This window comes from Manacus vitellinus, unplaced genomic scaffold (genome assembly GCF_001715985.3).
Source record: "Manacus vitellinus isolate BGI_N305 unplaced genomic scaffold, ASM171598v3 scaffold_4_pilon, whole genome shotgun sequence".
In the NCBI taxonomy this organism is placed as follows: Eukaryota; Metazoa; Chordata; class Aves; order Passeriformes; family Pipridae; genus Manacus; species Manacus vitellinus.
The window spans coordinates 9,032,515-9,060,316 of record NW_021940604.1 but is presented as its reverse complement, the minus strand read 5'-3'; the positions used below and the strand labels follow the sequence as shown (position 1 = coordinate 9,060,316).

Here is a 27,802-nt window from a genome sequence, read left to right as displayed (position 1 = left end):
TCACCCACGGATCTACCCCTACCAGGAATCACAGAAGACGAGCATTCTAAAGTCAGGGCTGGACTGTTGTAAGGCTTTGTGCTCCTTGACCCACCCCTCAACATGAGACCGCATTGTTTTGGTTTCCTCCCATCCTTCCCCCCCCTTTTATTCCTGCACACTCAGGTGACATTTTCCAACTGTTCCTCGCTGTTTGGACATTCACACCGCCTGGGATGCCCCGGTGGGACCCAGCCCTCACCGCACGGGCCAGGGCCGGCGTGAGAAGCCCGCAGGGAGACCCATGGCCCCCGCTCGCCCCGCCTGCGGGGGCAACCGGCTACAGCCCCGATCCCCGCTCTGGTCTCCCCGGCGCGGGGCGCGAACCCCGTCCCTTCCCGGGAGCGGCTGCGATCCCGCCGCCCGTGCCGGCCGGTCGATCGGGCTTTCCCTTTCCCGAGAAACCCTGCCCCTGCCCGCGGCCTGGCTCAGCCCCAGCCCCCCCCGCACACGCCGCTCCCGCCGCCGCCCGCGCCTGCTCCGGGAGGAAAGAAGGGGCAGTTGCGGCGGCCAGAGCGGGAACACGCCTTCGCCCTCCCCGGCCCGAGCCCCCCGGGCCCTGCCGCCCACGCGAGGCGCGGCCAGCTGCACGCGCCGCCGCGCCCCGCATGAAGCCGAAGTAGCGGCGGCGGCGCCTTCTGCAAGCCGCCGCCGCCGCCCGCCCCGCCGCGGCGCGCCGGGCCGCGATGCCGAACAGAAGGCGCAAGGGAAGAAGAACAAGCCGCGCCAACAGCCAGCGGCGACGAGCAGAAACGGGCGGCGGCGGCGGCGACCGCGCGCGGCGGGCGGCGTGCCCAGGTGGCGACCGGAGCGGCGGCCGCGGCGCGGCGGCGGCGGTCGCGGGCAGCGGATCGGCGCGCGGCGGCGCTGGCGCCCGAGACGGTCAAGAGCGGTGTCGCAGGGCCGCGGCCCCGCGGCCTCCGCGGTGGCCAGGCGGCGCGGACCCGGAGTGCGGCGCGTGGGAACCGCGGAGCGGGGGCGCGCCCGGCGCGAGGGGACGTGCGGCGGGTGCCCGGGGCGGAGGGCGGTGTCGACCCCCCTGCGGCCGGTGCTGCCGGCCGGGATCTTCCCCGGAACGCGCGCGGGGCGGGGCTGCGCCGCCGGGTTGTCCCCGCCGGTTGTCCTGTGAAGCGCCCCGCTGCGCCACGTTGCCGTAGCCTGTGGGCGGCGGGCGCCCGGCCGCGGGAAACCGTCCGCGGCAGAGCGCATCCCCGGCGGCGGAGGCGCACGCCTGCCGGCATCGGCCGCGGCTCGTCGGATTCGGTGCTCAGTTGAAAAATCCCCGCTTTATTTCATCACGATTGAAAATGGAGTCCTGCCTTTCGGTCCGTTTCGTTTGCCGTTGTACAGCAGTTGGGTTTGTCAGGGTAACGTACTCACTTTTTCATCAACCATTTTATGGTGCTTTTGGTCGGTGGGTTGAGTTTTGGTTCGGAGCAATTTTGGTAAGGTGTTTTCTTGCAGAAACTTGCGTTGCTATTCGTGTTTGTTTTACTGTAAAAGGATACGTCAGGCTAAAACTAAAGGCAGGCAAGGATTTTATTACACTTTTTGCTGAGCCAAAAAAACTCCACCTCTTAGGTCTGCTGCTAGGTTTACAAACTGTGGCGTGGAGTCCCTACTCTTGACTTTTTTCCTTTCCCAAGTTGGATGTCAGCTTCTTACTCTTGATGCTTTACAAAAAGTGAGAGGGTAGCTACAATTGGTTCTATGCTTTGTGGTGGTAGTTTTGCCTTGGCTGCTTTTATGTGGTGGTAGTTTTGCCTTGGCTGCTTTTAGCCACAAAGGCAGTTTCAAGAGCCATAGTTTGGTTTTCAAGATGTCTGATTCCTGTGTATTATTTAATGGAAACTTTTCCTTGGAAATAGTAGCAATTAATTACGAATCACTTCAGCTTACAGGGTGTTTGCCAGACTGCTTTTGTAAGAGTATTACTTACTCCAGAGAATCATGGAGAATGCTTAGAATTTCCTTTTTCGGTTTGTTTTGGTCTTTTTCTTTACTGTTTGCTTTAAGTGAGTGAACAACGGGGGGAAAAAAAGAAAAAGAAAGGTTACCAGGAGTTAGAGAATTTCTAGAGCATTTTTATCATGACTTCATTATGGTGTCCAACATTCACTTTGCAGGTGATGTCTCATACATGGCACCGCTGGCTTTCATTTAGGTGGGGAAAAGCAGTGTTTGGAAATTTTTTTGCTCAAGCACAAGTGGCAGCAGAGGTGCATTTCTGGTGTGGCTTTTTGCCTGTGGATAATGAGATGGTGTTCCATCTGCAGATGCCCCAGAAGGTGATGCCACTGAACACTGGGTGGTAGTCCACCTCTCTAGCTGGACAGGTTGTTAGTCTTCTTCAGCTGTGAGACTGTGTGTGCCAGGTGCCTGACGTATCCTTCCTCTGTGCTGGCCAGCTTCCTCGGAAGTTGAGACTTGCCTGTTTGAGAGCTAACCTGAGGTGCTCCTTTATTCTCTCTCCCTGCTTCTGTATGACTTCAGTGTTCAGAAACATCCTTGACTATTTTGCCAAGTCCCTCCCCTCCCCGTTTTTTCCCCCCTCACAACAGATGTACAACATCAGCTTTGACATTTGCTGTAAGTGCCTGGTCAGCACACCTGATCCTTGCCTTGACAGGATCATTGCATCTACTCGTACCTTTCTTTTCAGATAATCATAAAGGCTGGAGGAGTAGATGTGGTTGCTAGCTTTATTTTACACTGGCTACTACCCATCAGATAATCCTGAGCTGTAAGTTTCGTGAATTGTATTCTCACTGGTAAGTCCAAAGCTTTCAACAGTTTTGGTTCAGGAGATGAAAGGAGAAACTGTTCCTGACATGCTACAGAATTAGGAATCTGGCTCTCATATGCGAGGAAAAGATTAGATGATGATAATGGATTCCCTGAAGTCTTCAAAACCGATGAATCTGAAATGAAACTCTGTACTGTAGCCATGGCCTTGGAGACAACTAGCCCGTTACTAGACTCAAGACATTTGTAAGAGGCTGTTCACTTTAGGGTTGCCTGATCACTAAGCAGTTTATGGAGGATGTGGCCTACTGCAGTGAGTGGTGAGGTTAACAGAGTTCTGTACACAATCAAGCCTCACTTATTCATGGGAGACTATCTGGGTTGCGGATTAAGTGTGCTGGGTGCAGGGAAGCTCTTCATCGTGCTGCTTTTGGATTGTGCAGCTTCATGCTGTGACTCCTGCTACCCAGGTTCACTGGTGCTGTGGATCCCCAGGCTCATTCTTCTCTCCTGCATTGTCACCATATGCTGTTCTAGAGTATTTTGCATATGCCTGGTCTCATCGGTCTCCTACTCTATCTTTACCCTGGAAAAGCAAGGGATGGTCATAATAACATAACCTGTTTTCTTTCATTAATGTGACAAGACAGAAGTATGCAGAGATGAAAGCATCAGATTTAATAATTGAAAATGTCTGTGCAAACCTTGGCTTTGCATCATGGTGTCAGTATGACAGTCTAATTATGCAGTCACATCAGGACTCTGCTTCACTCACAAAGAAATAGTGATTCGGATATGGGTTTTTTTAAGTTTTCAGAGTTCATTCTATGTTCCATGTATTATTTCTGCCCCCACCCATGTGCCATAATGAAACAGAATTTTCTAATTTTCTCTGGGCTTATCCATGCAACTCTGACTAGTGGTGCTATGTAGTAGAGAACTGCTGTTACAGCACCCCTTTACGGTGGAAAGTTGTTCCCTTTTACTTTTTGATAAATTTTGCTTCAATCCCCGCACAATTTTCCCTCAAACTATCATTCAGTTTTTGGCATGATATCTGAGAAATACCAGCTTTTCCCTTGCCCCAAGAGGGCCTCTGTTTATGCTTTTTTGTTGTTGTTGTTGTGATGTTTTAATTTTTGCGTGTTCAGAAATCAAATTGTGCTCGAAGGGTTCTACAGTCGTACGTGGGAATCAGGAAGACAGAGAGCATAACCACTGACAGATGTGATGGCTTTTCTCCATCTTGCGCTGTGATTTCTTAGCAGGTATTGGGATGATGCCTAGAAAGAGGATTCACATTCTGTGGCTGTGCTTTTCATTCCTCTCCCTTCAGTTAGACCAAGCAGGAAATCTGTATATAATAGAGTAATCTTTCTTGATGAAAGGAGTGGTCATTTTCTGCATTGAATGAGGCACAGGTTGTGGGAGAGAGAAGTGTGGGGTGTGGGTAGACTAGTTTAACAGTATCATAGTGTACAGGGACACTGAGATGTGGTGTCACAGAAAGCCTCATTTCTTAGAGTCCTTGTCTTTAGAGTGATTGAATAATGTTTCTAAAATGTTTTTAGTTTTCTTGATGGTTTTCTGGGTTACTTTTCATAACCAAACCAAAAAATCTGAGTGGTTATCATGTAACGTTATGCCAGCAGCTGCATAGGATTGTGCGACCTCATTGACACCAGCATTCCTGATGGCAGTAGTTGGTTCCCTTCATCTGTAGACATAAAGAAGTGTAACATTTTGTGGATACTTTGCCCTGATCAGCAGAAGAGGACAATGATCGATGGGGTTTACTTTCAGGTCTGAGGCTCTGAGTAGCAAATTCCTGTTCTGTTCCTGCCATGCTGAGGCTGGGCACTCCTACACCATCAGCTCCAGCTGTTTTATCCCTTTGTCCTCTGAACTTCTAGCTTTAGTCTCTACATGCTGGTTTCCATTCTTGGTGTCATTGTCCAGTAGACCCAGGTCCTCTTCCTCCACTTAGTGGTTGCTATCTTAGCATCTTGCTGCTTCATCTCCTTGTTCTTGTCACTCTGGTCTCTCCAACACTGGTGCTGTGAAGAGATGAGAGAAAGAAAGAAGCTAGCTCTCCCTACCTGTATTTTATCCTTTAACATGGGGTTAAATAAAGCCAGCTTAATTAAATTCAATGAAAAAGCTGTTCCTGAATTGTTGTTTTAACAGTATACTGGCCACCTGTTTTAAGACCATAGTTTTCCCCTTCTGGTATAGGTCAGCCCTTAAACTGCACAAGTGTCAGAGCTGGAAACTTGGTGGGCTGTCAGGTGGAGCAACCAGTGGTCAGATTTGTGTCAGATTTGAACACTCTTTACCTAAGTTTCACAAATTTTTAAGACTTATGTACTTTCAAATAAAAATGGTAACGTAGAACAAGTGTACGAAGAAGAAAATCAGCACAACAGTAACTAATGTGTTGAAAACTGTGATTGGCCAGCGATTATGATTTACTAAAAACCAGAAATTATATCCTGGAGGTGGGATAGTTAAAGAGGGCCAGAAAATTTGTCAGTGCAATGTTTAATTTAAAAACGTATTTTCAGAGCATGAATTGTAGTAATATTTAAGCCTGGATTAATATTTGCTGTCAAATGTTCCCTGCTGCGTATAACATTCAGTTCCAGTTTGGCACTCTAATGATATTCAGTATTGGCACCTTCTGATTACTTAGCCTGAGGGAGTCCCATTGATATCAGTGAGGCCACCTGGAAAATTAAGTTTCTATTCTGTTGCAGTGACTACAGAATTTAATACCTATTAATTTACTAAAGGGAAATAATTTTGCTTCATAATTCCATTGCATTCGTCTAACTGCAGAAATCAATTGAATGCAAATTTTGCTGTCTCAATGCAAATCAGGCTTGAAAGGACTTTCATGTTAGTTTTAGAATTTTTAAAACTATGCAATTACATGCTTTGGTAGCAAATACAGTTCATGTTCTGCGAATCTTTGCAAATGGAATCATGTCTATGGTATTAATGAATAACACAAATACTGTTCTTTCATGCAAGCACGTACACACCCATTTAAGGTTTTTTTTTAAAGTTATTTGCTATCAAAATGGTTATCAGTGACCTGACAGCATTCTCTGTTCATGTGGTTAGTCATTGCTCAAGTGTAGCACTTTCATGAGTAAGGGTTAGGCTTGATGTTTGTTCTGTTTCATACAAGGAACTACAGTTTTTGAACTGATTCCTTTCTTTGTCTGTACTCATCCCATATCTTACTCCCAGTGATCTAACAAGTAGTGACAAAACAATTTCTAGTCCTTGGAGTCATTTATAAGTTTTCTTCAGCCTCGCTTACAGCCTTGCATATTGAGACATCCTTTGAGATTAAAGTACTTTCATGACTGGTAGGCATCCATCCTTCTCTGCTTTTTTTCCTGCAGCGTGTGTGAGTGAAAAAAATGGAGGTAAACCTTGCATCCAGCTCAGAGTAAAATATTCTGCCAGGGGAGGTTTAGGTTGAATATTAGGAAAAAATTTTTACAGAGAGAGTAATCAGACATTGGAATGGGCTGCCCAGGGAGGTGGTAGATTCACCGTCCCTGGAGGTTTTTAAGATGAGACTGGATGTGGCACTTAGTGCCATGGTCTAGTAACCGTGGTGGTGTTGGATCAAGGGTTGGACTTGATCTTGGAGGTCTTTTCCAACCTGGTTGATTCTATGATTCTGTGATTATAGCTAATCTTCAAGGTGTCTAAATTATAATAGCATTAGGCATGAGCTTTCTTTAACAGTTTTGGTAGAAATTCAGGTAATTTCAAAGAGGCCTCTCAAAGCAGTAATCTAGTCACTGGAGTGGGTAATTCCATTTTGAAAGCTTGTGGGATCTTGAGTGGAGCACTGGCATTTCCTGGTAGATTTTAGTGACATTTATCTTGAGAGCATTCACTTCAGCCTTCATATCTTTGTCTCCGAATCTGTCAGTCCTCCTTCCCAGGCTTGAGGGGGATGTTGCCGTTGTTCCTGTCTTGAATGCCTGCTGGGAGAGGAGGTAGCTTCTCTTAGAGCCTGGCTGTTTGAGTATGTCTGGCACTCTCAACCTCCACTTCTGTGCTACTGATACCCGTTTTGGGAACAGTGTGCAGTTCAGGTTTCTGTGTACTGCACAGATGCCAAAGACGGTACATGACAGGGCTGAGAGCCAGCATAGCATCGTGAGAGAGACGTCTATGGGAACCAACAGCTCCTTGCTCAGGAGCCGCTGTCTTTCAGAGATGCTGGGTACTGCATCTCCTGTTTCCCACTGAGTTTCTACCAGCTTCTTTAGGCTTTAGCATGGGAAATAAAGTACAGTCTGTCACAATGAAGCTTGGGAAGGATAGCCCAATGACAAAAACATCCCCAGACTTGAAACTATAGGAGGTGCTGATACCACTTGATTCAACCTATTTTCTTTTCTCTTCTGCCTTCTCGTGCTTTTGGACTGGGTCTGGTGGCTAACTGGCTCTCAGTCTGGGTGAGTCCAGCCTGCAGCATTTACATCTGTACTTGGTATTAGGGTATCTACTGCATGCCACGGTTATCTCTTTATTCCCAGCATGAGTTGGAGTTTGCAGCTGAAAACTTACTAGGCAGGTGCATTAGAGTCTTACTTTACTTATTAAAACGTCTGTTTCTTTAGGCGCCAAGGTTAGTTCTCTATAACAGTTCAAGTTATTAAAAGCTCTTGGAAGACTAAAATGAGAGGGTTTAGTGCTGGAAGTGCTCTTCTGTGAGGATGATTCATGTGCAGACTAAGCAATAGCCAATGTTCAAAACACATTAAGGCCCGCCAGGCTTGAGATAGTCACTAATCTCTGCATTCACCACAGTGGAGGTCACCAGAAAAATCCACCCAATGCTGAGGAGTGCAAGGAGTCTTCCTGGCTAGGGCACGATTGCATATGGGATGTAGAACCAGTTGTTGCCTGACCTCTTTAAACCAACTTGGAGTTCGCATGGGAGTATCAGGAGTGCATTGGCTTTAGTTGTTCTGGTACTGATACAGCTAGAGGCTTAGGTCTGTTCTCTTTGGTATGGTGAATTGGGGATATTTTCAGTTGAATTCAGGGTACTACAGCACAAGCCAGGGCAAGATTTCTCCTATGCAGAGAGGACCTGCGCATCCTAAGCAAAAGCCAAAGCTGGTGATGGAGTTGTTGTCTGTATTTGGATGAAACATATTAAATGCAAAGAAGCTGGCTAAGTTGGCTAGATGATAACTGTGCAGATTATGGTGACTTGTACAAGACCATGTGAATTCTCATATGATGGATTTCAGCAGTGTAGGCAGTTGGTCCAGCTTGGAGCACAGATGGCTGTGTAAACAAACTGCAAAATTATTGTGCAGATGTAAGTGCCTATCCTCCTTAGTTTGTACAGTTTTGTGCTTGACTTTCTGCCTTACTTTGGTGAGGTGATGTCTTAGCTGGGAGTGGGTGGTTGAATGAGAGCCTCAGATAACTGACTTCGTATCACACTGATTTCATAAACAGCCATTAGGTCAGGCTGTGCTGTAAGTTAGAAGGTGTTAATGTGGCAGGTATGAGTTAAGCCTTCATGATTTCCATGGCATCTTCCTACTGTTGTATAGTTTCTAGGCTTCTTATTTTTTTATTGTGAAGAGATTCCCTTGGAGACCAGGTGTGAAATTAGCATAGGTGAAGTGCATGGAGATAGTCCTGCCATCTGAATTCCCAGATGAATCAGAGTTTATCAGCTCCAAATTACCTGAAATCCTTTCTAGGGGAAGGTGATCACTTCATGTGACTGCTCACTTAATAGAATTAGTGACATCTTGCACAGGGGGTAAAGCATGTGAAGGAGCTGGGCTGCTTATGGCTTTGTTCTCCTTAAAACCCTTCTGAGCATAAATATTGATTGCAGCTTACCTGGTCCTTGAAGGTAGGATTGAACTCCAGATTGGCACCTCAGTGGCAGTACGTAGGTGCTTATGCGTATAAAGCTACCAGCCAGACCGCCTTTGTGATGAGGAGTTGTCTGGAGTCAGTGGCACTGTCTGTTGCTCTCTGAAAATGGAAGCCTCAGCTTCTCTTTCCAAGAATGTGTGAGGGAGTCTCATGACACAGAAGAAAGCTGGTGTTAAAGGTGGTTTGCCACGTACTGCTGTCTTGTTTTTTTCCCTTCCCTCTTGATTGGAAGCTTTAATATTGATCAACTGGTAAAGATTGCTTAAGAAGTTTTGAAGACACATCACTTATCATCAGTGAATGTTACAAATATAAGCAGTGAGCTGAACTATTCTGAAAGACTTCTCTTACTGTTTGTTAGCTGTTGTTTGCTGTTGCTTCACTGAAGATCCAAGCCTGCCTTTTGGATCCACTTGGGAAATATTTTTTCTCATTCTATTCTTCTGCTGCATTCAGGCTCTCAAGAAGGTGGATGATCATTTCTATATTGCCATATGATTTGTACTGTTTAGCCAGTTATGGGTATGGCAATACCATTTTATCACATCTTGATAATCTTTTGAATATTAGATTGTATTCCAGGGTTCAGCCAAGCAAACAATTAGTTCAAGTTTCTGTTTCTGTCTGTTTTGTTGTTGTGGTGGTGATTTATTTTCTATATTATAGCTGCATTACAGTATTAGCACAGTAGTATTGTGTGACTTCAATTAAAATAAAGCTATGCTGCTGATGGCAGAGGAAATTCAGAAGATTCTTGCAGATGGTTGGTAGGGAGTAACCTTCCATGGGAATGACTCAGCTCTGGTTCACACTGGCAGAGTGAACAATTCCTAGTGTGTAGGGTTGTGAAGAGAGCAGTGTTCATGGGAAAGCAGAGTAGAGGTTAAAGTGCTTGATTTGCAAAGTATGTGTCCCACAGATACCCCTCTGGCCTACGTAATGTGCTGGCAAATAAAGTGTCCTTGGCATAGGTGATGAGATGGTAGAGTAACGGTAGACCAAGAGCAAGCCATAGTAACTGTCTTGCAACTGATCTGGTGCCAAGACCTTACCTTTTTTTTTTTTTTGATGATTACTTTTTCCAGACCCATAACAACCTCCTGTTACCTGACAATTGTTTTAAGGTGACAGTAGGGCTGCCTTTTCCAGCAGCCACTGCACTTCCCTCTCCTCTGCTCCCAGCCTCACATGTTTAACACCTCCCTTGAGCTTTACCAGCAATGGCAAGTCTGTGCAGTGAGCTGAAACCTGTGCTGACGAGTATGGGAAATAATTATGTGTTTCTGTCCACTGACTGAAAAACTCTGGTGCTTAACACAATAGATAATGTGGGAGCGTGGCGGGGGAAGAGCCAATTTTGCTTTAGGCATCTACACGGAGGACTTGGAACAAATGAGAGCAGTCACGAAACTGAAGCCATGGAATCATTACATTTGGCTTGCTGGATGCAACTTTGGTTTTATGACGGATGTGTAAACAGAAGTAAACAACATTCTCCTCAATTTACTTCACCGGGGGAAGTTCCTCAGGCAGCCGTTGTTCTGCTGCTTTGATTTGGGTCATGAAATGGGAAGGATGGTCTTCATATACCCCCTCTCTTTTTTATTAAAAGGTAGAAACCAGTTCATGTGGGCGTTTTTTTGTTGAAAGAGGTTTATCTCAGATGTCTGTTTCTGTTCCTGGCTTTTACTGATGTTTATAAACCTGAACAGAAAAACTGAGAAAAAGCCAAACAACCCATTCCAGCTTCCTTGCAATCTTCTGTCATGTCCTCGTTTTTTGAAAGAAAAGTTAATTTTGTGGTAGTTCTGTCAAACATAAAACACAACCTTGTTTAAACAATGAGCTGTCTTTGCTCAAATGTATGTTTGTGTGGAATATTGTATGTCACATCTGTTTTTGAAGAAATTTATGTACTGCTCCTTGCAACTATTTTCAGAATTACTGTTCCAAATCATTACAGAGGAATATGAGAAAACCTGTTTTTTTTATGTGGAAACATAACTTCTGGAAAGAAGCAGCATGTGCCTGTAGTTGCAACTTGACAGCCTACATTGAAGCTGTTCCACTACACAAAATTGTACTCTGTCTTGCTTTGTTCTCTTAGGCTGTGAAATGCATCTTGAAACTGAGAGTTAAATAGAAGTTCTTTTATCATTATTTTGGCATTCTTTCAGAAGGGGCAGCTGGAATAATGGATGCTGCTCTCATACCAGGTAATCTTTCATTTTTCCTGAAGTTCAGTTTCATAACTTTGGAAACCAGAAACCTGTTGAGCTACTACTTGGAAGCAGATTATATTTAGATGACAAACCAGCTTGGGGCTGCAGGTGTAGATGGGCAGTTTGGCCTTGTGAATTTCTATTTACTCCCCATTATCATCTCTCTTGACATTTTTAGTTATGGGAAGTACAAGGGCTTGATAACAAGAATTTTGAAAGTTTTGTAGTATTGTAATAAACGTTCTGTCTCATCTATAAAATGGTGATTAAATAGCCCAGACCACTTTCGAGGATGTGAACTGATGGAAACAGGTCTTCACATTTGCTAAAAAGTGGCTCCCATACTGATCTGAATGCTGTCTCTTTTGCTCTTAAGTCATATCTGTTGCCGTGAACTGGGAAAGTTGCACAAAAATAGCTGTTTTCTGTTTCTCATTTATTCTTCATGCAGGAACATGTGGCATGGTTATGTTTGGCAGGAGACATGGATGGAGAGAAGTCTGCAAGGGATGTTCAGTCCTGTACAGTCTGTTTTGTACAGATAGGCCTGCTGGAAATGGAAATGTTAGGCAGAACCAAATGTTGGCTTGAGGCTTCCGTATGCTTTTCAGGTAGTGGAGTTTTTTGCTTTCTTAAATACAGGGATACTACAGAAGTGGTAGAACTTTCTACTGAGACAATTTTAATTAGCCATTCTGGGCTCTTCAGTTTCTCTTGTGGAAATACTGCTGTAGTTCAATCAAGGCCTTCTGCAAACGAGCAGACTTCAGAATAGCAAATCTGTATCAGTGAAGGCAGGTGCTTTGACTGGCATGGCACAAAACCGTGCTGTGGAGCATGGCAGCATGGCAGAGAGACCTGTTAGTTTTCTACCGAGTATTTCTTACGCTGCTAAAGTGACAGTAGTGAAGTGTCAGGGGAGTGCCCAGAAGAGCTGAGTAGAGACCAGCTTCTCCTCTTAGCAGCGATGGTTTCCAAAGTGATCTCAGTGCCACAGTTTAACAATTCACTGGTGTCTTTTGGAAGGGGGAAGGCTTTTTCATTCTCTTGCTTTCTTCCAGCTACTCTAGACCTGTTTTTGCTATGGTGATTAAGTGACCAGCCAATTCACACTGGGTAGATAGAAGATCAGGTGAGGTAATGTCTGAAAACTTAGTAATCATCTAGTTAACTTAAATGTTGAAGAAGACATCACTGTCCAAAACTTGAAGCTTTTTTTTGTTCATAGTTATGCTGTATGGGAAGTTCCTCAGGTAGTCTGACATCTGTAAGTTCTCAAGAAGCTGGAAAAGATCTCATTCCACAGTATACTTCCATTGACCAACTAGGAAAAGGGAAAAAAGTATGTTGAAGGTTGCCCTTACATTAGCCTCTGGACACCCAGTACATGATCATAATGAATAATTGTGAATGTGTTCTGTGGAAATCATGGGCTGTGGTAATTTTTTTTGTATTTCAGTCACTTATTAATTTCATTTTTTTGCCACATAGTGAAGAGTCTGTAAACTTCTCAGGGGGCTAGAGATCATATGTTTTTGTGTACAAAACAAAAAATATGTTCAAAGGCTAATCAAGAAAACACTTTTTTTAGTCAGGTAACTATGCCAGTATGGATGAACAAGCGTAGGGTCTTCATTCAGTTCTAGACTTCTCTGTATAGTAACTTTCTCAGCTGTCAGCCATAATTATACCTGCAATTGTTAGAACATTTACTATCCGAAACACGGGGAGAGTACAAGTGGATTTTTGGCATGTTCTTCCTTTCCTGCCTCCTTGTGGTGGTGGTGGTAAGGAACATGTATCAAAATAGATGAATACAGGAAATGCATAAGTGAGAATTGTTCATGTTAGTACCTCTGGTATAGAAGGAACCTCCGAAAAGTCCCTAGGGAAAGCCTCTCTCGTCTATGTTCTCTCCAGTTTGGTAATGTGTTTTTAATGACTGAACATATCCATATTTTGAAATGAAATAGGCTTTTTCTGCTTTAAAAGACAGTTTTTGGCAGTGTGCTTTGCTTGCAGTTTGTAGGTGAGTCCTCGAAGGAAAAGTGTTGCAGTAAATTCTCCGTGCAATTGGTCCACTTCTGGCATTAGAAACAGAGGCCAAGAAAAGAGGTGAAGGATGTGGCATCTTCCAGGGAGTGGCTCAGGAGAGGTTTTTTTGTGCTATTTGTGCCTGTTTCTTCTGTGTACATAAATAGTCTTAAGAGATACAGTAATCTTGAATTTACTGAAGGTAACCTTGAAGATTTTGTTTGTTTATAGCATTTTACAAAAACTTGTTGGGAAGGAGCAAAACACCTAGTGTGGTAAAGATCCTTTGTAAAACATCACGTGTATTGCTGCTGGAGGACAGGTGATGATGGGTAGTGTGTCTGTTACTTAGAGTCTGAGTAAAAGTAAACGTAGCAGTGTAAAACCTATTATTCCACTTCAAATTACATCGTATTATTTATGCTAGCAGTGATAAGAATGGGATTAAAAACAGTGCAACCAAGTGATGTTTTTTTTCCCTGCTTATCAGATAGAAATTTAAGGTCCTAAGGAAAAAAAACCTGGATCATGACTGTCTCTCTCAACAAGGCTCTCTGTACCTCTGCTGTAGATCTTGGAACTATAGCTGAGGCAGGGAAACAGCAGGGAGCTGTACTGTGTTGTGTTGTGTACATGGGGTGAGGCAGCACTTGACCATGGAATACCCTGAAGGAGTCTACTAGTATTTGAATGCAGCCATACAGAGGTTAAAAGGCAGCCTGACAGCCATGTTGGATCGGTAATTTCTTTCTGTCTCTCGATCCAGTGTTTCCTCAACTGCCAAAGAATTTGTTGAGCTGTGTGGTGCTACCCTGAGTTGGTCTAGTGATTACTTTAATGGTCAGGGCATCTTTGCCTCTATAGGTCGCAGGAGTCAACAACCATATTTGCAATCTGGCAATATATTCTGTCACATTTGATTCTCCCCAGATCAAACAATTTGTATGCTACCACAACAGCCTTTGTACCTTATATATGTTTGCTATTGTAGAGTATTATAAATGGATAAATGAATACCAGTGTATGCCACAGTCGGATATGATGGATTCCATTCCCTTATGGCTCCCTGTACTGTCTCAAATTATTTATCTAAATCTGCCCCATCCTCTCTGAAATCAGCTTCTGAAGGTGGTTCCTTCTGAACTAAATTCCAGACAGCCGTAGTGGCTTTTCCTGATGCAGTAGTTGTGGCTAAGAAATCCTGAATCAGGTCAGCAAAGTTACTTGTAATGACCACGTGTAAGTGATGAGATTACCTTTTCCAAGTATGGATCTAAAGTTTTTTTAGCAAATTGTAATAAATCATAAATTTCTAGAAAGAAATCAGAAGTCATGAATATTTGCTAAAGCTTGTTTTACTACGGGATTCATAAGAAGAGGATCATGACAAGTGGAGGAATTAGGAAGACAGAAATACAGAGAAGAAATATTTGTAATACTTGAATAAGCATCTAAAAAGTTCATACAGAAACTGCAATAGAAAATTTCCGGCCCCTTTTGTGCCTCCCAGCTGCAACAGAGCAGCCAGCAGTGGGAGTCATATGTAGTCCTGGGTATTTTTGAAGGACCAGAAAATGTCATGAGTCAATAAATGCAGAACATATTTTTGTAGAACATTTTTTGTGTAAAAGCTGACTTTGTTGCCAGGAGATGATTGAAGTAAACTGTTGTTTGCTCAATGGTATAGCAAAAGCTGCTACTTTGATGATAAAAGACCATGTGGCATTTGTTTTTTTTAACCTGTTGGTGCTGCAGAAGTGTTTGGTTTGTGAAATTTAGCTATCCAGGATGTCACTGGTGATGACATAGTCTGTATTTGCCTAAGCAATGTAATGAAGGCCCTCCTTTCTGTACTAGGAATATAAGCTGTTTGTCTTGCTTTTCAAAGTAGTCTGCTTCCTCCTCTCCCTAGCTGTTGTCTCTTGCTCAGTCCCAAAGAAAAGATCAATTCCTGCCTCTCCCTGTGATTGTGGAGCTGCGCTGTATTGCTTACTTGTTTTTCAAACAGTGTTCTCTCCATGTGGCCTCTCAGGCTTCAAAGCAACCCTCCAGAAACATTCACAAAGCTTTCTGCTTGCTTCTTAAGGTCTTGAAACAGTATCTGCAAACGCTTGAGGAGGGCTAATGCTTGTGAGGTGTTTTGGTTTTGAATACTAAACACACTGTGATGTTGTTTTGTTTCTTTATTCCTGCATTTCCATATCTCCTTTCACATGCTTAACTCTTTTTGGAAAATACTGCTTTTTGCACTGACTCAGAGGTAGTGCTTGTGGCCCCTCAGTAATATGGGCCATAAGAACTTGTGTGTTTGTCATGGTCTTTAAAAAAGTATTGCAATAAATAGACTATTAAGTTATTAATGTATCTGTTTTATCTTCCACAGAAGCTCCTTGTGCTACTCCACTGATCTGTAGCTTTGGAAGGCCAGTGGACCTGGAGAAGGATGACTACCAGAAGGTTATATGCAACAATGAGCATTGTCCTTACAGCACTTGGATGCACCTTCAGTGCTTCTACGAGTGGGAAAGCAGCATCCTCGTCCAGTTCAATTGCATTGGCAGAGCCAGGAGCTGGAACGAAAAGCAGTGTCGCCAAAACATGTGGACCAAGAAGGGATATGACCTGGCTTTTCGCTTTTGCTCCTGTCGGTGTGGGCAGGGTCATTTAAAGAAGGACACTGACTGGTACCAGGTGAAGCGAATGCAGGATGATAAGAAAAAGAAATCAGTGTTGGAGAAGAATACGGGAAGGTCCATGGCAGAGTCAACAGAGGAGGCCAAAAAGGGCAGGCCGGCCAACAAGCCCCAGAAAGGCTTGAGTAATGACCTCCAGCGAAGGCATTCGATGGACAGGCAGAACTCCCAAGAGAAGGGTGTGATGGGTGGCAGCTACGCCGTTCGTTCACCTTGTGTCTCTCCTGGCCAGTCCCCGCCCACTGGCTACTCTATTCTTGCCCCCACACACTTCAGTGGGCCTCGTTCCTCAAGATACTTGGGAGAGTTTTTGAAGAACGCCATTCACCTGGAGCCTCATAAGAAGAACATGGCTGGTGGGGGCATGTTCAGGAATGCACATTTTGATTATGGGGCAGCTGGCTTGCAAGCACATAGGTCAGGACACTTCGATGCTCCTGTGCAGTTTTTGAGAAGGCTCGATCTATCTGAGCTGCTCACTCACATCCCCAGGCATAAATTGAATACTTTCCATGTGCGGATGGAAGACGATGCCCAGGTGGGCCAAGGGGAGGACCTTCGGAAGTTCATCCTTGCTGCTCTCAGTGCCAGCCACAGGAACGTTGTAAACTGTGCTCTATGCCACAGGGCGCTGCCAGTGTTTGAACAGTTTCCGCTGGTGGATGGGACCCTATTCCTTAGCCCATCAAGACATGATGAGATTGAATATGATGTTCCCTGTCACCTTCAAGGTACAGGTTGTCTGTCAGTCATACTAGGTTTCATTAAATGATGGAACTGCCTTCTGTGCCCTGTCCCCCTCCATTATAGATTTTCATCCCTATTCTGCATTTTTAAGGAGTTCAGTAAAGCCTAAAGTAATGTCCAAAGTACTCGCGTGGATCAAATTGAAACACTTAGAAGGAATTACAGAAAGCAAATACTCTGTAGGAACGTCCATGCCTTGTGTTTGTGTTTACAACTAAAAGATTTCTTATCTGATTTCTAGGTAGACCATGGGAATGTTTTCCAGCCAGTCTGTTTTGCATGCTCCTTTATCTGTCGTGAACTTTACTCCAAGATACACATCAACCTTTTAATTTTAAAAGTGCAGTGCTGTAGCATGGGTGAAAGTTGTATTTGTACCACTGATGAGGGTGAGGTGCCTCTCATTTGCTTTCAGACCAGAGAATATCGGTTTTGTTTTGTAGCAAACTGTTATTTTTTTCATATGGAAAAGACTATAGTCTGACCTATGTTAACACTGGCCTGGAGAGGTTGGACATAGTAAAGGTAAGCTTTTAGGATGGTAGGTTGAAGCAGCAGTATAGTAGTGAGGGTTTTAGACTTATTTCCAAACTGCTACCTGTTTGAACTGTGTCCTCATCATGTCCCAGCTCTGAGATGAGACCAAGGCATGTGTTTTTTTTCTCCTAGAGAAACAAATGAATGTGGGCTAGCATGAGCTTCAGCTCTTCCCGAAGGCTCGAACTAAGTGATCAGGTGGTATACAGCTAGACATGCCTGTCCTGCAGCCTACTGGCAGACAGCATGGCTAAAATAAGTCAGAGTATTCATAGTTTGGAGTTCAGAAGCATAGAATTATATGTTGAAAAGTGTGTTGGTAAGTGATTAATGAGAGGTATTTTAACATTGAAGTTTCTCACCTTTTAATAAATTTTTTTATATCCCATGCACTGTCATATGTTACGTAACATTCCTTTGCTCAACAAACTTTGTATTTTATTTTTTTCCTTTCCTTAAATCACTGTGCACTAAATCGCTGAACTGTATTCATGCTGACATTATTGTTTCTGTCTTGCCTAATATAGTTCAAGGAGAAAAAACAATAGGCAAATATACATGCTAAAAAAGTTCCAGGATAAACAGAATATACGTATATGAGATAACAATGCTTATTTGCTTTGGTGGGGAGTCAAGCACAAGGTGCTTGTCATTTTATCAGTACTAATAGCTGGTTTAGTAATAATGTAACTCATCATTTGTTAATGTTTGCCACTAAGAATGAAACTCTGTGAAATTTTACTTTTTGTAATTAATTACTTTTTAACTGTTGGATGATATATCTGAAAAACCTGCTCAGACAAGTTGCTGTGAATAATTAATTGTTAAAATTTTTACCTCCTTGTCCTGGGTGAAATGGTTTATTGTCAGAAGTGCGCTTTGAAATGAAATTTTTAAGCTGTAAGGTGCTGTTCCAGACTGTTATTTTCTTTTAAGTACATCAAATTACTTCTTTTATTTCAGGTGGGTTTAAGATACCAGGTGCCTTGTTTCCTTTATAACAAGGATCCTGAAAATTAAGTGATAGGGAAACGTAGTATCTTAATGTGCAGAAACAGTGCATAACCTCAGATGGGGAAAGTTATGTATCTTCTGGCACAACCCAACTTCTGTGTGTGGAATTATTTGAACATCACCAATGTCAAGTGCTTGCTTTAGGAACAGAGTTTATTATATTTGCGCTTTAGTCTCATTGCATCACGTTTTCTAAAGCCAATTATGCCAGTGTGGAATAACTCAATTTTTACCAGCTCATACTAGCATGTTTACTTAGTATATATATTTTAAGAAGAGTCTATTTTTTCTTCTTGTTTTTCTAAAATAGTTGGCTTAAAAAACCAAAACAAGCTAAAACCCAAACTATTAATTTCAGAAATGTCTGATATAGACTAATCATAAATTATTAATATTTTGTTCCCATATGTCTAGAAGAGATACAGGATGTGTGTCTGTTAAATTACAGTTTGTGATGTGTTCTGTACTTTGATGCTAAAGAGCACAAATTGCAATCCAAAATGAACACATATTATACACAGTCCTGTTATGTTGCTGATCTGTAACTGCAGTACTGCTTAGCTTTGTATTTTCTAGCAGTGCAAAATATGGTATGTTACAGAATTAGTACTCTATGTCAGCCCACTTCTAATAACCAACTATTAAACTACAAATCAATTTAGTCATTACAAATCAGGCATAATAATCTGTGTGCCAGATCTTTGTAATCTGTGTAGGGTTTTTTTGTTTTTTGTGAAATTTGATCTCAGATTTTGCATTGGTGATTTTAATCACATGTACGTAGTGAAAATATTTGATTTCCAAGTCTGAAACACTTGATTTTTTGAAAATAAATATAACTCAGGCTTTGAAAGTCATTGTGCATACAGAGCCTAAAGTCATGATAGAGCTCAATATATTCATAGTTCATGGCATGTTAAACTCTGTATGTGTAATACGTAATGTTTTTAAATATTCTTAATGAATGGTCAGAAGAAAATACATGAAAAAAATGACTCTTTTAACTGTTGCTTTTTCTGTGGGGATTAGATCCTTAGTTCCCTCTTTGCTGGAAGATTCTGGCAAGTTGTGAAATGAATCTGTACCAAGTTTGCTAATAAACTTCAGCACTTCACTTCTTCTGTCAGGTGGGGATGAAGCGAGGGCAAAATCCTGGTTTTGGAAACACAGCAGCTGATCTTACAGCTTAACCTGGCATCTGTTCTTGGAGGTTTAGCAACTCCTTTTATAAAATATTTTGCTAAGTTCTACCAGCAAATGATGGAAGGGAGAGTGGGCAGGGTGATGACTAATTCCTGAGTTCTGCATGCATGGAAAATAGCTTTAGTCAAATCCTATGTATTTCCCATAGAGAAGCTTTTTATACTTTTATCATTCATCCTTTATAAAGGAAAAAAAAAAAGGTGTGATTTGTGTCACTAAAGATCAGATAGCACATTGCAGAAAATGTGTCTCTTTTAATCTTCTGATTTGTCTCATGAAGATATGTCTTTCCTGTCCACAGGAAGGCTTATGCACCTCTATGCTGTTTGTGTAGACTGCTTAGAAGGGGTTCACAAAATTATCTGCATCAAGTGCAAGTCCCGATGGGATGGAAGCTGGCATCAGCTGGGAACTATGTATACCTACGATATTCTGGCAGCATCTCCCTGTTGTCAGGTTAGTACTATACATAAATAAGACTCTAAGGTGAAATTGCTGATGATGATAAAGTCAAGGTTTGTGTATCTCTTCTCCCTTTCCTCCTTCCATCCTTCTTTTGCAGTCTGTACCTATGAGTGGAATACAAGAAAGCTGGCTGGGTCCATGTCCCTTTGTCTTAAGAGGTACAACAGCCTATAGCTAGACAAAAGGCATTGCAATGGTCAATGGTTAATACTTTTGGTTTTAAAAAAAGCCCCCTTAAATGCATTTGCTATTAAATCCAGTGCCGCATCACTAGCATCAGATATAATCCACATTTTCAGCAGCTGTTTCATGTTTTCAGATTTTTTTAGTTCATAAATCATGTTTTATCATAATTGTAGCAAAAAAGCTCCAAGGGAACAGAAAGGTCTAAAGTGTCTTTATGCTTGGAGATTACTCAGCTCTCCTTAATCTTTGCTGTGACTGACTCTGGTGATGGTGCTTCATCCACCACAGCCTGAAGCAACGTAGTTTTTATTAAATGCTCACCTAATCTATACCTTGAGTGAGGAAGATCCAAGGCTTGGGGCTACTCCAGAGTAGACATGTGCCCAAGACAGCAGGTTAGTTAGCATTCAAGAGAATTGTCTTTGTGATGGACAGAGCATTTCTGCTGTGCAGGTAGGGGTAGACAGCTGCAAAAAAAGCATTTCTCTGGGAATGATCTCAGTGGTCCGCTCCAGATGCTCGGACACAGAGGTGTTGTTGGTAGGTTAGGACAGGAGCCTCGCAGAGATGCACATGTTCAAACTGTGCTCACTTCGTGGTGATGTGCGTACTTAAGAGCAATCTAAAATACCATTTTGTCAATATGAAAAATGGCAATTTATTTTAAATCTAACATATTTACGAAAATGCGTTGCTCTAAAGACAGGTGGTGTTTCTGCTGCTAGTTAAGATGACATTGATAGCCAGTTATAACTACAGCCAGATACTCTGCCTCCAAATTTAGTGTTTCTTGAAAATTTAACTTTAAAAACTAGGGACTTTTAAAGATAAAACACTGATGCTGACTTGCTATCTTTGTAAAAGGTAGCAACTTTAAATCTGAATTACTTCTGTAGAATGTATAATACAAGAATTAAGAGCTCATTGAGACCCTTAATTACGTGATTAATGGACAGTGTGACAGTACATGGTATCAGAACTGATTATAAAGTCATTAACTGCAGTGACTGTAGTTGCCAGATAATACACATTATTGTTTCACCATGATTGTTACAGGTGATTCCATGCATACAGAGGAATGACATTTAAATATGGTATATGATTTAACTCCAAATTGCCTTGCTGATTTTATTTTGAATAATTTCATGCCTTATTTCAAAATATTTAATTCTACACCACAAATTTACATGAAGAATAAAGCCTCTGTCAGGTTACTAAGACTTAACTGATGTGCTGGACAGCAGCAAAGGAGAAAACATTTTGGTTAAGAAATTAATAAAAATTCATAATCTAATAGATTGTATTTCTTAGAATTTCTGCTTTTCAAGCAGAACAGATGGCTGTGAAGCTGTTGATTAGTTTCTTTTTGAGTCTGGTCTCAACAGGAATAGTACTTTAATAATTTCCTCCTCTCCTCATCCAGGAAAATCCCTTAAATCAAGGTGGCCATAGACAATACTTTTTTGTTCATTTCAGTGAAGAGCTGAAGCTTTCATTAGCGTATTGGGCTGTAAGGTTAAGCTACAGTACAGCTCAGACCCTTGCTCTTTTGCTACCTTTACTCTTAAACTCCTTTACAATCTCAAATCCCTTCTGCTTCTGCTGAAAGACCTGCTGAGCTTTCATGCTGCCTGTTGCTTTCTTTACATCAGATGGGCTGTATTTCTCAGCTAGATTCCTTCTGAAGACTCACTTTTTTGTAACAGCTGAATATTAATGGCTCTGTCTGTCCTCACCTTTGACCTTTAATTTCTCATATCCACCCAGTTAATGTTGCTTTTTTCTCAGTTGATTTTGTAGAATAGTTTTTGTGCTTGAAGTGAGGTTTAGTTTGTGTATCCTGATAAGTATTACAAATGGTTAAATAACTACTTAAGGTGACAACAATATCATGTTCTGCTGATAAAGTAGATTGAGTTATACATTTGTTAAGCCAAAGGATTAAAATGCTTATATATTTCACGGACAGATGATGTTCAAGTGTCAGCTGAAATGGTTGAATTGTGGCACAAATATAAAATTTCTCTCTGTGCTTTGGGGCTTCATTAATAATTTATTGAGACAGCACTTCTTGTGCTGGAGATTGAGGAATTGGTTCAGAGATTAGGCAAAACAAAACAATCATTTGTGTACACAAACCTTGAAATTCTCTGCCTCTCGTCAGTCAGAATGGGACTTGACCTACTCTCCAGAATTTGGTGGTGATATTTAATGTGAAATATATGGTGCATACCTGTGAGTTACCAGTCCAGGTGAGGAATGTCCTTGCTAGCAGATCCCATTACTGCCAATTTCCTGACTGACCCATTCTCCTGCTGGGGAGGGCAAGGGGCTGCCTCTGGCACCTTCGTTTTCCAGAGGTGAGTTTGGTTGTTTAAAAAGTGTTTTTTGTTTGTTTGTTGTTTGCAGGCTCGACTGAACTGCAAGCACTGTGGGAAGCCAGTAATAGATGTACGGATTGGCATGCAGTATTTTTCTGAATACAGCAATGTCCAGCAGTGTCCTCACTGTGGAAATCTAGACTACCACTTCGTGAAGCCATTTTCTTCATTTAAAGTTTTGGAGGCTTATTGACGAAAGCTTTGCTTTAGTAATAGCTATTTTATGGGTATTTCAACTTTATTACATATCTTTTTATAGGATTCATTCTGTGATGAAATTTAGTTTCTTTTCTAACTGAAAGAGCAGCTTCTTTGTCAGTGTACATATTAATATGTATATATATATATATATATGTCGTTAAAACCAGAATCCTCCTGACATGATCTCTGTGAAGGTTGGAGGCAAGCCAATTTAATGGCCTTTGAATATACCCCAAGTATGGGGTAAAGATCAGCTAAAAATGATTTGGGTTTATTTTTTTGTATAATTGTAATACAGTTTATAGCAAGGGTATGGGGAGACATACAGGACAGAGAAATATGTCCAGTTGAAAAATGGGTAGTTGTGTAGGGTCGTTCCTCCAGCTTGGTGAAAATGGGAAATCCTTGGAAAGAAATGGTTCTGTTAGTGCTGAATTCATTCAGCCTTTTAATCGGTCCTCACAGGCGCCGGAGCTGGCTCTATGCTGCTAGTCCTGCCAGTCCCCTCAGCAGGCTTTCTTTCAGATTTCCCAAAACAGGAGTAAACTAGGGTATCATGACAAGTGAATGTAAATTATGCCAGCAGATGCAATCTTGAATGAGGTTTTTTGTTTTGGCATAGCATCTTCCTGCTATGTGTGTTTGATGTCCACTGCCCTCATGGCAATAGTGCTGCTTCCAACGGGGCTGTCATGTGCCCAGCTGGGTCATCTGCTCATACCAAAACAAGCTGGAGATCTTAAAATGCTTTATTTAAAGGTATTTCTTCACAGACATTTTAGAGAAGGAACTGGCTGAGCTGAGTGGGTATGTGTTTGTACGTGCCTGCTGGGGCTGAGGCTTTGCTGCCTGCTCTAGACTGGTGTGACTGATGTGGAAGGAGAACCATGAAGTGGGATCTGGGCCCTCAGATCTGTAAGAGCTGAGAGGTACTGAGTACAAAACATGACATCACTTTTTAAAACAATTAATTGCTGCATCTTCATATTTCAGAATTGTGTTCAGTTTAGGATCTAAAAACGTGGAGACATTTTAAGAAAGCAAACTTAGCATATTTACTTTCTACATGCCTCTGTGCTGTACATAACAGACTGCATTAGGCAGTGAATTTGTAACAGAGAGTTTGGCCCTGTAGACTCTGCAGTTGTTGTTTCTTGATTCCCATTTCTCCTTTGCTTAAATAAATTTTTTTAAAATAGGTCATTATTCTTTTGCTTGGTTTCTCAAATCAGTTGAGACTTACGGGAGGTTTGGTTTTTTTGCTTTTCTTTGTAGTGTATTTATGACGTGTTTGTCCACTTGAGAAGTTTGGGGGTTGTTTCTGTTTACGAGATGGGATTTTTTTTTTCTTAAGTTTTTTTGTTTTCCAAATTAGAATCTTTTTAAAGAATGTATCTGTCAAAATCACGGTCTTGAAAATGGCCCTGATACTCTGCCGCACTGGGAAAGAAACAAAAAAGTCAGAGGCCAAGAAAGTTTTTCCTGTATTGGACTGGGAATTATGCTTTCTGCTAAGTTAAGAAATGGACATGCACATAAAACTCAAGCTGAATACCCATATTTCTTTGAGTGTAAAAATGCCAAGTTCACGGTTTTATTTCCTGGCTATCTTCACTGCAGAATTAGGTTGTTTTAGCATTAGCTACTCTTTGAGTAATACTCAAGTTGCACAGAGGGTTTACGTGGGCACAAGTGACTTACTGCTAACTTGAGTGGTTATGTCCTTAAAAGCCACCCAGCTCATGTGATCCATTGCTAGTCTAAACAGCAGTGTTAGCAGGCTGTGGTAGCCTTCTTCACTGGTGCTCTTCTCCTTCAGTCACCGCTCCTGAGCTTGGTTTTGGGTCTGCAGCACATCCTTGGGTTTTGTTCAGTTGTCCCCTGTTTCCTCTTCAAGGAGAATTATGGGAAGGACTTTGAGAGACTTCTAACACTGTCCCATGGCTACCACAACATTACACCAAGCCCAGTTGCAGTGGGACCAGCACTGTAAAAATTGTTCATAGGAGCAGGAGCTGGCCTGGGCATACCTGGGCTGGAAGAAGGTTTCTAGGAGATAAAACCTAATTAGCTGTGCAGTGTAGACTTCCCTTATGGAGGGCAATGAAATTATAATTTGGATCAACTCCTTGGGAAGGATGAGCTCTTCAGCTTTGATGGTGCACTGAGCAGGCTCATGGAGTTAGGGTGGCTAACAAACTTGGAGTTGCATTTACTGGCAGTACCATGAGAATCACACCAGACAGACAATGGCTAGACTGCCCTAGCAGCCTGAAATCATGCAGCAAAGACAAAGCTCCTGTAATGAGAAACATTAAAGGATACATTTCTTCCTCTAGTGTTCGGTCTTGAGTGCCAGTCACACATGCCGGGAATCTAGGGTGTTACTTCCCACATAGGCTAATGGCATTGTGCACCCACTTTTTCGTGCACTGATGAGGGGAGGTGTCATTGTACAATGCACATGGTAGGGGAGAAGTGGTATCTGGAGTCCTAGATGCTTGTTCACTTTCTTCCCTTAGAGTAGCTTAATTTATAATTCTGTTCTTTAAGTTCTTAGATGTCTCTCTAAACATGTATGTGTGACAATCGAGAATGAGTAGATGTGGAGGAAAGGGAATTTGGCCAGCTTTAAAAACACAAGTGTATGGGAGATTGTACAGTATATCCAAGTCAAAAGTAGGAATGGAGCAGACTGAGAAAATGGGAAGGGAGAAGCGTATTTTAAGTCTTAGCAGTGACAAGGATTTACATACAAATCTATCCAAGAAAACAGTTTAGTTCTCCATCAGCTTTTCCTTTTAATTCTGTTGTTAAGTGAGTCTTACCTGCTGCTTGAGGAAATGCCTATTTTCTTGCAAAACACTCTCAACTGGAGGCTAGCAGCACACGTAGCACTGTAAAAATGATCCTTGATGGAAACCATCTGAGCTACAGAAAGATTCCTCTGAACTTTCACTCCAAAGTAAATTGTCCCTAATTTGTAGAGGCTTTCCCTGCTTCTTGCTGGTGCTGAAACCTGTTCTTGGGTTACTGCAAAATGCAGTATTTTTTGTAACTGCAGATTACAGTCAAGGAGTCAGCCCCTGCCTCTGACCATGAGAGTTTTGCCTAAGTAGAAGGGCAAATGTAACTTCTTTGGGACATAATGGCTACTTTGGAGGTTAAAGTAGACCACAATTGGCTTTGCTTTCTGTCTTGACAAGCATTGGAAGTAGTTATGAGCTTATAAATGTGTCAAAAGGGAAATTATTTCCCTAGCTAGGGAGCTGCTTGCTTTGCTTGTTCGGCTAAAGTTTATTCTTCATTACCTTTCATTTTTCTGGTGCTGTGTGGTTTTTTTTAAGCTGACCCGTGGTCAGATTAAATTTGCCTGAAATATGTTTTGTAAACGAGAATACAGTCCAAACCTCCAAATCTCTGGATTTGGAGGTTCATTCTACTCTCCTTAAGTGCACGTTACTCCTTGTGATAGTAATAGGAGTTGCATGTGCAAATGCTTTTCTTTCCAGTAGTTAACTCTCCTTTCCATAGGAGAGGCTTGCATTTAGATAGATGTCATATTTTGGATGTGTAAAAATTATTTCATCCATCAGTAGGATGTTTCCAAGTAAATTCTGATGACCATAACTAACCAAATGGACATCTTTTACATGCTGATGTGTAATTTGACATCTACCAAGGTGAACAGCCTAAAATTGTTGTTCCATCTAATGCTGCGGAGTCATTAAAACTACAGTGTTCTGTAGCCAGCCCATAGACTATTCTACAGTCTATTTGCATTAACATCTCCAGTAGTGAGCAGTGTATTCGTGAGTTTAATTGGGAAAATAGGGAATATTCCTACTAGGGAGGCATCTAACCCAATTTCTTTCTTTTTTCCCTTTTTCCCCCCATGTACTCTTCACTTTGCTGTAACAGGTAACCAAGGACAAACATGTTGTAAGGCCACTGGTGAGAAAACCCCTCGAAAATATACTTGTCCAAAAGGTTCCTTGTTGAGACATTCTTGGATTGCACTTTTGCAGATGGAAGAATATGTACATAGCAAATGAATGTTGATGAAATTAAAATAATTGGTTATGATATCAATTACATGTGTTGTTAGAGAATATTTTGTTGTGGCTTCTCTGTATTAAAAAGTAATAAATACCAGACAGCTAATGGTGTTGGTTCTTCTTTCCCTGTTCTTCTCTGGACTAGTTTCTTACACCTACTCTTTCTAGAATTACTCTAGTTGCCTTAAGTTTAAAGGGCACAATAAAACCAGGTTTTTGGTGTCAGTTAAAGTGAAACTTAATTGTAATAATTTTGGAGACAGCTGTCCTAAAAGGGTGGTGGTGGGTGATGTGATGTGCCACCTTGCCACACTGAAGTCCTGTTCACTTTGTTGACGTTGGAAGTGCTCCGTGTGTAGCACAGCACGTCCTGCGGGAGCTGTTTCAGGAACGCCCATGTGCTATGCCAGCTGTTGCCAGTGAGGCTGCATAGAGGACAGAGTGCTGAATCCTTCACTTCTGGCTGAGTCTGTTAATGGAAATATTCCCTCTGGTGCCAGTGAAATATCAGAAGGGCTTCTGGAGGGGAAAACACAATACAATAGCACTGTGGTAAAAGGGTTTCCTATGTTATGACTGTACATGTAATCTCTGAAACCCAGTTGCAAGGGAGGGGACCTCAAATCCTTGCTTTCTGTGTCAGTTTTTTCAGCAGTCTGACTAATCATGGAATCATGCATTTTAGCAAACCTTGCTCCATGTGCTTGCAGCGTGATTTTTCAGCCTTTGCATATTACCACAGAGAAGTTCAGGAAGGATATAAGTGATCATGGCCATCTGGACATACGAAAAGTAAAGCAAATACTGCTGAGAGGGATGGAAGGCCATAGCTCAGGAGAGATGAGGTGTGATTTGGAGATTTGGGAACGCTGAAAGAGCCAGCTCTAGCTGTGCACATTTAATTTTGGAAGCAGGTGCCATGGCTGATTTGAATAACCTGACACTGACAACCCGTATGTTAATTGTGAAAAGCACTCTGGATAGCTGCTTTTTAAAATATGAATATTTGCTCATGAGGTGAAAATATAAATAAGCTACCCTCAGCTAATTGCTAGTGAATGCGGGAATTCCATATCGATATTTTACTGAAACAATAATGGGTAATGGTTTAACGCTTAAGCCTATGTGGGAAAACTAAATGATAACTAGTATTTCAGGGGGACTGTTCCCCTTGCTTAATTACTGCAGTTCTTGGTACTGAGTACTAAACTACAGAACTTGAGGTTTGATCTTCTGTGGTACTTACTGTGTTGCTAAAAGAAACTGAATAGCATTGTGAGAATGTAGAGAAAGGAAAATGTCTCAGAAAAGAAAACTTTTCAAGCTGTTACATGATA

At 42.0% G+C, this 27,802-nt stretch overlaps 1 protein-coding gene across 1 annotated transcript; it reads left to right on the top strand.

The window, feature by feature from the left end:
* Positions 1-725: 725 nt before the first annotated feature.
* On the top strand, positions 726-26,571 carry HECA (hdc homolog, cell cycle regulator). The gene is made up of 6 exons (XM_029962729.1): positions 726-1,038; positions 1,197-1,406; positions 15,364-16,404; positions 19,476-19,630; positions 22,235-22,276; positions 26,329-26,571. Exons 1-6 carry the CDS (start codon positions 726-728, stop codon positions 26,407-26,409), a joined length of 1,842 nt encoding a protein of 613 aa, XP_029818589.1. The 3' UTR covers positions 26,410-26,571.
* The last annotated feature ends 1,231 nt before the right edge of the window (positions 26,572-27,802 follow it).

Coding starts and splice junctions, on each gene's coding strand:
- HECA (XM_029962729.1), top strand. CDS start 726: ATGCCGAACAGAAGGCGCAAGGGAAGAAGAACAAGCCGCGCCAACAGC. Junction 1,407..15,363: donor CAGCAGTTGGGTTTGTCAGG/GTAACGTACTCA, acceptor TATCTTCCACAG/AAGCTCCTTGTGCTACTCCA. Junction 19,631..22,234: donor CAGCATCTCCCTGTTGTCAG/GTTAGTACTATA, acceptor TGTTGTTTGCAG/GCTCGACTGAACTGCAAGCA.